Genomic DNA, 11,558 nt, shown 5'->3' on the forward strand with positions numbered 1-11,558 from the left:
CTTGCTAATAGATATTGCTCAAACTAACCAAGCAATATCATAAAAGGCAGCCTGAAGCAACATATACAGACAATAAGACAGCAGTGGTATCTCAGCTCTCTGAAGAGGGTGAAGGGCCAAAGACCTCCGGTAAGAACTGTTGAGAGTATACAAAGACTGACATCTAAACCATAAGTTTCCAGCTCTATGCTGCCTCCTACTGTTGACAGTTTTATTTACTTCTCAGTGTCAATTTCACAAAGTGCTCCTTTAATGTTTTCCTGAACAGTGAAAATACTGGAAATAGTAATTTCTACTGGTTACTGGTGGATTACATTCAGTGGAATCAGAGGACTAGCAGACATAAGCATTTCAACTGTGGAAAAATCAGATGACATTTATTTTTATTTTCTGCCAGTAAACAGGCACTAGATGTTTATATTCATATGACTGTGGTCTTTGTGCAGCAATATTCAGTCAGCCAAACGTCTTTATCTCTGGTCTCGTCGTCTCAATTGCGACCTCCCAGCATTGCTAAGTGCAGTACCCCCTAAACAGGATGAATGCTGTGGGGTTCATGGGCTGCATATCTCAGAGTCAAGACCCTCAATGCAGGGGGCATAACTCCCCTAAGATCCCTGGAGGCACCACAGGGTTGAATCTAATGAATGTGGGTCACAGGGAACTCCACCATGTGTGTGTGTGTCTGTGTGTGTCTGTGTGTGTCTGTGTCTGTGTGTGAGAGAGACAGTAAACTGTCAGACTGCCTTTGGGGTGATAATAAAGAAAGGACCTATTTCTCAAAGCAGGAGGTGGAGCATAAAGACATACAAACACATGAAACATGAACACACGACCACATGTTTATGAAACAGAGTCCCACACACGCACATGTGCAAAATGTATGAAGACAAATAGAAGAGCAAATCTGAATCCTGATTTAGACTATCTGAAAGGAAGGCGTTCCACTTCACAGATCAGGCATCAAATACAAAAGCACACTGAGGATCTACAGTGCATATTGTGTAACACTTTCACTATCCTGCTGAGCTGCTAGCACCATACTTCCACTGCATTTTCTACCATCCTGCCCTGCGGATTCCCGTGACTGAGCCATGAATACTGCATGGCTTGCCTGGAAGCACAGGGCCCTTGTGGAACTTGCAGGCAAAATACACGGGTTCCTCTGCAGGTCACTGTGCCACACTGTCTCCATTCTATATTTATGCAGAATGAACCTAACTGTGAGTGTTATGCATGTGGGGTGGCTTTTGTGTGGGTGGGCCAGGATGACAGAGACTGAGAGATGATAAAAAAGAGAGTATTTTTTATTTGTGTGCAGGTAATAGTGTACGTCGCCATGCCATGGGAGGAATATGGGTGTATGTGCTTATATTTATATAAACATGCATGGTCTGATAAGTGTGTCTATGGTTGTTTTTCTGTAATACTAGGACTTGAAGTGTGTGTGTGTGTGTGTGTGTGTGTGTGTGTGTGTGTGTGTGTGTGTGTGTGTGTGTGTGTGTGTGTGTGTGTGTGTGTGTGTGTGTGTGTGCATACCATGTTTAGATATCTTTGTGAGGACCAAAAATTGGAATGCTACTATACTTGTTGGAACCAACAGTCCCTTATGGGAGCAAAATGCCCATCCCTACAAGTTTGAAAGCATTTTTGAGATTCGAAATTATGTTTTTTGTGTCAAGGTTACAATTAGATTATGGTTACGTTTAGGCAATCATTTTTGATAGTTAGGGTAAGCAGCAAAGAAAAGCATCATTTCAATTAAATGTCCTCACTAACATATGAAAACAAGTGTGTGTGTCTGTGCCGGAAGTGAAATAACACCTTTTTTTTTAAATCAGGAATATAATGTCACATGTTCGCCTGCATGGACTTGAGGGCTCAGACTCCATAGAGAATGTATTCAGTGTACCAGAAGAATCATGATGTATCACACTGGGCAGGGGTGGGGGAAGGGTGTGTGTGTGTGTCAGAGAAAGAGAGAGACAAAGATGACCAAACACTAGCTACAGACAATATGTGCACCACATTTCCCATTTCCGAGTTGTTACAGGGGGAAGTAGACGGGTGGGGGGGGTGGCTGCAGCTCTTTTGGCGATAATAGCAGGGAATGCAGACAATGGTGAAGGTGATTCAATAAACAGCCCAGATGCTTCATTTTGAAACAGAAAACACACACATATTCATAAGCACACAGACACACAATATAGGTGCACAATGAGAACCCTCCTTTGCACAACTTGACATATGGCGCGCACAATTTCCCTCGCAATTTCAGATCCAACTCCCACAGACGTCCTCACACGCAAATTGCCACACCTCCCCCCTACACACACGCACACACACACACACACACACACACACACACACACACACACACACACACACACACCTCCCTCCCTCTCTTCTTCTTTCCTCATTGCCCCGTCTCTTCATCCTTCCCTCCCAATTCACTCTTCTTTCTGAAAGTCATCTGCTCGCTAAGCAGTAAGCAACATTGCGGCCCGCTCGCAGAAATGAGAGTATACAAATGATTTGTGGCACAGGCGTCCCACTGGCGCCAGCCTAGATGGCGGTGAGGAGGGGGGGGTCCAGGGTGGGCTGGGTTGGGGGGGATAATGTCACTTTCACCTTGTGTTTTTCTAGCAGGCCCATGATGATAATTTTTCCCCATTTTCATCACAAATTTGTTTTGGGCAAGGGCTAGCGAGAGAAGAGAGAGTGAGCCAGAGTGCATGAGGGGGAGATGATGGAGCAAGTCCCCCTTATGCTTTGCTGAGTGGAAGCAGAGACAGACAGAGAAAGAAAGGGTGGAGGGGGGTAAGGATGGAGGAGGAGGGTATGTTTAAAGGGGGATGGAGAAAAGAGGAAAGAGAGAGGTTTGGGGGGGCGGGGGGGGGGGGGGGGGCATCTGCACAGTGACCTTTTTCTGATCCAATCTCACTGATGAATCCTAATGAAGGATTTAATAAAATCACAGTTTACAATCTGTCTCTGCATCAAAGCATGCAATCCAATTCAAAACACAGGCCCATCTACATTTCCAATATTGTTGCAAACCCATCAACCCCACCGAGCCCTTTCCCGAAAACTAAACAAGCACATGTATGTGTGTGTGTGGTTGTGTGTGTGTGCGAGAGAGGGAGGGAGAAACAAAGTGAAGAAAAAAATTGGCCAGGCCAGAGAATGAGCGGCTGGCGCATTTGTTCCAGCTGTAGCCTAATGTCACAACTCGTCATATTCATTTGGTCTCTTAATGAGGCTAAAGTCAACAAGGTGCAGCATACATGAGTGGAATTGCTGCTGCTGCGGCTCACTGCTAAATGAACACAGAGAAACAGACGAGAGTGTAAAAGACACAGAGTGCATGATGGTAAGAGAGCAGAACACGAGAAATCATTTCAAACTTGATAACGCACAGGCCTCACACAAACGCACTCCTCATACACATCATCATCTGACATTTCCCTGAAATCAAAAGGGCACACCTGTTACGCTGACAGTGAGCTTTGAGTCTGCAGAGTAAACAGGACAGATTGATAGATCAATGCAACCGTTTGAATGTCTGTAAGGTGATGCAGTGAAGTGAAGAAGACAGTGCTGACAACCGTAAAGCAAATCATTTAAAAACACCAAACCTGTGGGACTCTGTAAACACTCTGCAACAGTGACATCTGCTGGTGAAGGCTGAAGCTAACAGTGTGTGTATGGCAAAACCATACCAAGAATTTAAAACAAGTCCAAAACAAAACACGAACAAATATTTACGTCAAACAATGCAATTGAATGTCAAGAAAAATAAAGGGTCACTCAAACAAATTGTGAAGTGTTGTTTGAAACTAACTGTATTCAAAACAGTGACCTTACCTGGAGCAAGGCCACTGTTTGAAAAAAGTCCTAGGGCCTGTTCTCCATACGTTCAGGACATTCTCAGTGAAATCTTGATGAGATCCCAGATCTGTCAGTTCTCAAAAGTCAAACTTACTCAGGGGCAGGTTTATTAAGTATAAAGAAGATGGACCTGCACAGCAGCATTTGACCATTCTGTGCAATTCTTGTGTGAGGAGCTGCTTGAAATGTGTGCGCTAACAATAAGAAAAGCATTTGAGGTGGACATGATATCACAACTGTCCCTTATTTTACCATCTTTGACTTTTAGAGAGGTGTTGGTTTAAATCATGAAGAAAAAAAATCATATACGTAGTCTAATTCAGTGTTTCCCAACCACTGATTCGCCTCACATAGGTGTGGAAGATTATCTGCTTCCAGCTGATTAGTAACAGGCAGAACAATTACATTCTCTTCTACGGAGGGCAGTACAACTACCTGCTCTAATTAAATTGATTGCCAACTGCCAGTAAAACAGAAGAAGATGAAGAAGAAATTACATAATAGTCATGCTGTGAGACCATAGTAGATAAATATCTGATAAGAAAAGCAGTCAATCTGACCTAGGTCCTAGAGAAAAGGCCCTAGCATGAGCAATGGTCAGAAGAAAGCAAAAAAGGTATACTGGGGACAAAACGGAGCCAGAGGAGGAGAGGAGGAGAACAGTATGCATTAATCATGTTTAACTTGTTGGGTATTTGTTTGTTTTGTTTCTAATTCTGTGTTCATGCATAATCTAGGCTTGTTTTGGTTTAAAGAATTGTATTTTGAGCTTTTCCCTGTGGCCTGCTTTTGGGTCCTCTTCTTCCTGTGAATGCTTCCTGTGATTGACAGTTTTACCGTGTTTTACAGTGTCAGGCTATGTTACCTTAGAGTAACAAATTTTTGCTTAACAAATTTATTAGAACACCTGCCATAAAACAAGGGAATGGCAGAAAATGTAGAAATCTCTCAAAAACATGTTTAAAACTAAAAAATGACTGAATTCACATTTTTATACCCAAGTCTCTTCTTCTGCTATTGAGAGTCCAAAATTAATTAAGCATCTTACACTGAGCATTTCCTACTTTCCCTAGTCTGTGACTAAAAAAACGCAAACATTCGGGCTGATTTAATCCAGCTAGCATCTCTCATGGATTTGAAGAAGCAGCCATCAAAGTTATTATTTCCTGAGAGTGACATCTTTAAATCAAATCAAATCAAATCACTTTTATTGTCACATCACATGTGCAGGCACACTGGCACAGCACATGCGAGTGAAATTCTTGTGTGCGAGCCCCACAAGCAACAGAGATGTGCAAACACAACAACACAAACGAGCAAAATACAAGAATGGCCAACCTGAAACTAATAAATATATGTACAATATATAATAGTGTATGCATTTCTGGATGTGTATACTAAATATTTTCCTACGTGTGTGTGTGTGTGGTGTGTGTGTGTATGCACATTTTTACAAATTAAATAGTTAAAAAAAAAATTTAAAAAAAAAATAAATAATAATAATAATAATAATAATAATAAAAAAATATATAAAATATACAGAGTTGAATATGTGCATATTATTATGTTATAATAATATGTTATTAAAGAGTATTTGGCCAATCTCAGCTTCAAGTCCCTGAACAACATTGACAATCTGCAGTCTTAGGTTCCTGTATTACTACTAATCACTTTCTGTGTGAAACCCACTTTATAAAGCTTTGTCATTCTGATGACATTAAAATGCTACAGTGATGACTTGAGGACATCAAATTCCTGGGGAGGAATGTTAATCTACTTGACAAGAGGAACTGAAGTTATAGGGCAAAGTACAGGCTTCCATTTATGTAAGAAAAAAATCATCTAGAGTATTTCTAACTCAAGTAAAGTCATAGACAAGACATTACAAACCGGAGTGACCTCACAGTGTTAACATCCATCATTTATATACAGTCTATGGAAGAAACTGATTTGAGAAAACAGCCTTTAAAAAATGATTTGCCAATTCTTATTTGGAAAACACTATTGTATTTTCTTTTTAATAATACATATCAACATTACATTTTTCCATGTATCTGTTTTCTTAAACTATAAGATTATATGCAAAAAAGTTGTTTCAACTTTAACATAACAATTTGCAAACACATATATGTTATTTTAAATGTTTAGATAAAAGGCAAAACTGTCAGCTCTACCTTTTGAAACTACACCTGCGCCACGATTATTGAACTAGGCAAGGATGAAATGACCAGGCTTACAGTGATTCATGTTGTGATGTTGATCGCCCATCTCCAAATTGGTTTTCCATTTTTAAACCCTTCCCCAACACAAGCAGTGCAAGTGGAACTACAGAACAAACACCCTTGGAGGACATGTAAGCAGGGTGGTGGGAAACATAGAGGTTGTTTTATGGGGTGGGGGGGTTGAACAGCATCTCACTGCTCCAAAAAGAGCCTCTTGCTACATCTGCTCTGTGTTAATAAATAACATAACTCCATCTGCACAGTATCTACAAAAATGGGATCAAAGCCATGTTACTGATAGCAGGTTATAGATCAGCGGTATCTCTGAGGAATAGTAGCATTGATTGAATATGAAATCTAATGCATGACTGTTGCCTGCATCTGTACAGCTGTAATTTTTGTTCAATTACACTTTAGATTGCAGTTACTCTCTGTACCATTAACACCCATTAATGAGTCTGTGCCAGAATCCCACTCTGGGTGAACAATTCTGTGAGCATATATGGTTTAAACACAGGTCTTTAATGCTGGGGATGTGGTGCATATTTACTAATTCTGCATAAGTGTGTCTCTAGAAGGTTCCAGAGTTGATCAGAGTGTGGAGCGACAGCTGTGCTACAAATCAGTGTCCATTTACTGGTGACAAAGTCATTAAAGCCTGCTCATCTCATAAAACACAATGCACATGGTCAAATACCATTTGCTTCTTTCATGCTCATAACTCAGTCTACTGCACACATGCACACATGCACACACACACGGACAGATGCACATGCAAACACACAGTTTCTCACAAAACTAAACTGAGTGTGTCAATTGGACTGAGCACAGGGGGCAGTGTGTGTGTGTGTGTGTGTGTGTGTGTGTGTGTGTGTGTGTGTGTGTGTGTGTGTGTGTACGTTGTTTGTGCATCCATAATAAGCAGGGTGATAACAACCAGAGGCACAGCACAGCAGCACAGCACAGCAGCCATAAAGACTGTCACACTTTATCCAAGGGTTGTTTTATGATAAGTGCACACCACAACACATATCCCATAGTCTCCTTTTACTCTTTCAATTTAGCACAGCTGTACAAAATGTATGCAAATCAGCTGTATGGATAAAGCATATTAGAAGTCTTGTTCTTTTTCTTTGCTGTCTTTACACAGTTAAATCTATGCCTAAGTATTATCAAGTATTTCTTGAATTAGTTAATGCAAAGGACAAAAAACTTTTGTCCTCCAGTATATTGACTTCATGGGTGCTGTAGGAAAGTGTGGGTCAGTCTTCCCCTTCACAGATTTACACACAAGGTTACAGGTGCTATCAGAGGATTAATGCACGATAGGCAGGCACTGAGGTGTAAAATGTCACTAACCTCAGTCTGATCTAGGGTCAGCTGCTAGACACCCAGAAGGTCGCTGCAACACCTGAACCTACACAGTGCAGCAGTTACAGTATGGACATACATTTGTAATTGTAGCAGTGTTAGCAAATATGTCACACAGAAATGAAAAAAATATCCAAATAAATAAAGTTTCAACAGACTTCTGAATCTACCCTTCCATCTGTTTTTTTAGATGCTTACAAATGAGGGTAACAGAAAAACTAGAGCCTCTCCAAGGTCTCATAGGGTGATGGGTTGTATTTGATCATACCTGGAAATGTAGCCATTCATTCATGTGGAATATTTACCAGGGAATATCAGTATTAACTGAAGGTTGATTGTATTTGTTCGCGATAGGAATACACACATTTCAGTCCTATCATCCAAAATTAAAAAATTTCTGCATTCATCAGCCTCAATCTTTTCAACACACTCTCTTCACTTGTTAGTATATTTCTATTCTGTTTTTAATAAGACCAACCTGCTGTACAGGTGTGCTTGTGTTCCACCACAGTCTCTCTGCTCAGCCAAACAAGTGTCTGACCTCACTATAAGCCTTTTGCCTTTGCCAGCTCTCTTTACTAACCTCTTCTTTTGAATACTTTCCTGTAAGTCCTCATTCCACCACCACGTCTCCTTTTCTACTTTTGTCTTTCCAGAGAATCCGCCAAACAATTTCTTGGCAGTTTTTTGTCCTCACTCTTCTTGAAGTACATGCTCACCATAGTCATTTTCAAGCAAATTAACATTGGCTAAATGATTATTGTTGTGCATTTTTTGTGATGAATAATATGATAGTGAGTGTAGATTTTCCCAAAAAAGTCATCATCTGGCTGGGATTAAATGTTCATCTAAAACCTGATTGTGGCTATAAAATGAAGACTGGTGATGGCAGGTTTTCTTTGGGCCAATCACTGATTAAGTAGCCAGTGGAAAGGATGCTCTGGTATGACTGGAAGTTACAGTTAGGGTGGGCCAGGCAGCGTTTTGTTTTGAAGTAGTAAAACTGAAATCACCTTTTGATATATCAGTTGATCAATCTGAAAAGTACAATCTGACTTTTGTTATCTAAAGGGTTAAAGCTTCAGATAACAAAGAGCTGAAAGAAACTGGAAAGTTCCCAAATGGTTGTCCCTAAGAGCAAAAAGTGGGGAAAAAAATGTCATCAAAGATGCAGACTTTAGAACTGAGCGCTGAAAACAAGCCGGATGTTTGGTGTTCTTTTTAACCAAAGGACCTCATGGAAATGTGTTTAAAGTTGAAAGCTGAAATTTTCAAAAGTACTCAGCCATGAAAATAAAAGAGTAGTGTCCACTAAAGCAGGCATTGTGAAATATATAAGCATGCAAAAATCCTTTTTGCACTTTGGACTTTTAGTTCAAAATCAAGACAGACATAAAAGAGGCTCATCTCGTTATGTCTTTATTTGCACGTCATAAGCTTTTACTCCTAGCATACTTATAGGTCCAATTATTAATTCAATGCACACTTTTTAATTTGAACAATCCTTGGCCCTATTTATTATTTATGGATCATGGGATGTATCAACCTTTTTTCGTGAGGGACTTGTTATAGTTTTTGCAGACTAAGCTCACCATACACAGCACTCATACAGACTTCCTCATCGTGAGCGAGCTATCTTACCTTTCTCAACGATTTCGCAATCCTTCATGGCCCAGTCACAGTCAGAGTGTGTAAGCACAGCTGTTGGTGACCTCTTGACCTTGAGATGAAGAATTCCAGTAGACATCACCATGTGCCTGAAGAGGAAACGCAAACATCTAATATGTTTGTATGCACATTTTCACAGTAGATTTCACTGTGAGCTTTGAAGCCAAAGCATGCTAAAAAGTTGGGGAGGTTTTCCCTTTCTTTTATTCACATCTGGCTAGTGCTTTTTACAGCAAAAAGTATACAATAGTAGATGATTACCATAGAACTATTTTGAGCAATGTTGACATAAGTAACAGGAAAGCAAAAAAAAAAAAAAAACCCAAAAAAACTTACCTCCATTGAATAAGCTCCAACTCAAAAGTTCAAAACTGATTTCAGGACTTCTTGACCTCTTATATTGATCAATATCTTCTTGCTCAAACAGTTCAGAAAACTTTAAAAATAACTGTTTGCTGAACACTGCGCCATGGTGACAGGACAAAAGAAAGAAAAAAAGTTCCTCTTTTCTTAAGAATGCTGTCGGAGTGGTTTTGTTGCCACTTAAGCATTCAGGAAGAGAAGAAGTCACAATGCTGTCCTTTCAGGGGTTAGAGGGAGAACAAAAAAGGGGAGGGGGGGGGGACACAAGCCAAAATATGGCTGAGGGCTTAAACTCCACTGAGCATGTGTCATACATTTATTTTGAAATGTACCATTCAGGGAAATGCATGCCATTAAAGATGAACTATTTAGAACTAAAATATGTATTTACAGCAGACAAGTGGAAACATGCCTTCATCTAGATGTAATTCAATAAATAGGCATGGTTTCCTGACAGCAGGAAGATCAAAGTAACAGCAGAGAGTCACTGTGCCCCAGGCAACTCCAGCAGTCCCTCACACAGCTCCCTATTGTCCTGCCTTGTGACTACAAGTGCATCCCCTCTCAGCCTGCTCCTTTCATACCACTGTTTTCTTCAGTGAGATGGCCACACCAAGCAAAATCCAGTAGCCAAAAGTCACAAGACTGCCTCGAGAGAAAGTTCCAAACCATCTCTACAAAGAGTTATCTCCAGAAAATGTTTCAATGGAGTTTTCGCCACTCAATGACATGAAATCCACAGCACACACTTGTTCCCAGCAAATATTAACTCTCACCTGGATTTTGTCAGTTGAAGTCTGTTGAACGCTTAAAGAGGAGTGAACAGGTGGGTGAGTGCTGCAGTGATTTCCCTAAACAAACAGACACAGGAGAGCACCTGCAATTCAAATACAAGGCCAACATGTAAAACGAAACCAATTCGTGTCCCAAAACCTCCATTTGCCTGTATTTGAATGCAGCCAAAAGAGGCCAAGATGTGCTATATAAGACAAAATAAGACGAACTGAGTCAATTTGCTTTTCTTTTTTTTTTCAGGAAAAGCATGGCTATGTCCCCACTGTGTGGTCGGCTATCTGGTGTTGACAACACCACAGAATAAGCAGCATAAAAGGATAATTCCCTTTTCTAACATTTACAGTAAATAGGTAGTAGTTGAACTGGTTTCATTTTGAGAAAAGCTCTTTAACTGGAGCGGAAGATGTCTGCCCTCATGTGGACAGAGACTGTAAATGCAGCAACTGGGGGGAAAAGAGAAGTATTACTTAGCATAAATTAAGGGTCAACATTCAGAGGAAGCATTTTGATTTGCATGACAGTTTGTGGCTTGAAGAGCTTGCAGTAGCTACAGTAAACTGCTTGCCTCTGATCAGCCTGATGTACGTCTCTTTAGCAAAGGGTAGTGGTTTTGTTTCCATTTCCACATTCTTTAACTTTATGTCACAAAGTCATCTCATCAAGAGGTTAGCCACTGACACAAAATTGCTGATCTTTTAAATTCTAAGAGGATCACATTCATGCACAAGACAAAAGGTCTAACTGGACTTGTGCTTATATAGCACTTTGGTAGCAGAACGCTGCTGCAGGATTGCTCTCCCCCCGCTTAAGGACACCTACACCAGGAGATGCCGGACTAGAGCAGTGCAGATACTGAAGGACCCGTCCCATCCTGGCAACAAACTGTTCCAACTTCTGCAATCTGGTAGAAGGTTCCGCATCTTCCGGGCAAGGACAGAGAGACTCAAGAGGAGCTTCTATCCCCAAGCCATCCGTGCCCTAAACACACACACCCGCCCTCTCACATCATCTATAATTGACTGAGACAGGACTCTTCCAGACACTAAACCAAGGCACAATGTACATTTCAATTCCTTTAATTTTAAATATGTTTATATTGTCTATCCTGTAAAATAGTCAGATATCTATTCATATTAATGTACAGAATTCACCTGCTTGCTGCTACTACTGCACATTCACCCAGTGCATATACTATATATATATATATATATATATATATATATATATATATATATATATATATATATA

The 11,558-nt window shown here is 40.4% G+C and overlaps 1 protein-coding gene across 4 annotated transcripts in view; it reads right to left on the reverse strand.

Annotated features, from left to right (window-relative positions):
- Nucleotides 1-9,511, reverse strand: part of myt1b (myelin transcription factor 1b) — a 143,932-nt gene extending 134,421 nt beyond the window's left edge. For 2 of the 4 annotated variants that reach the window (XM_085260995.1, XM_085260996.1), the window contains exon 1: nt 9,126-9,232. In XM_085260995.1, coding sequence (XP_085117121.1) covers nt 9,126-9,231 — 106 coding nt within the window. In that variant the 5' untranslated portion in view covers nt 9,232. Of the gene's footprint in view, nt 1-9,125; nt 9,242-9,488 lie in introns of those variants that run through there. The other 2 variants (XM_085260993.1, XM_085260994.1) reach the window with 2 other exon arrangements.
- Between the last annotated feature and the right edge of the window lie 2,047 nt (nt 9,512-11,558).

The sequence above is a fragment of the Mchenga conophoros genome, linkage group LG20 (genome assembly GCF_057382185.1).
Source record: "Mchenga conophoros isolate Kocher_MC1m ecotype Shallow Benthic linkage group LG20, M_conophoros_male_GT1.1, whole genome shotgun sequence".
In the NCBI taxonomy this organism is placed as follows: Eukaryota; Metazoa; Chordata; class Actinopteri; order Cichliformes; family Cichlidae; genus Mchenga; species Mchenga conophoros.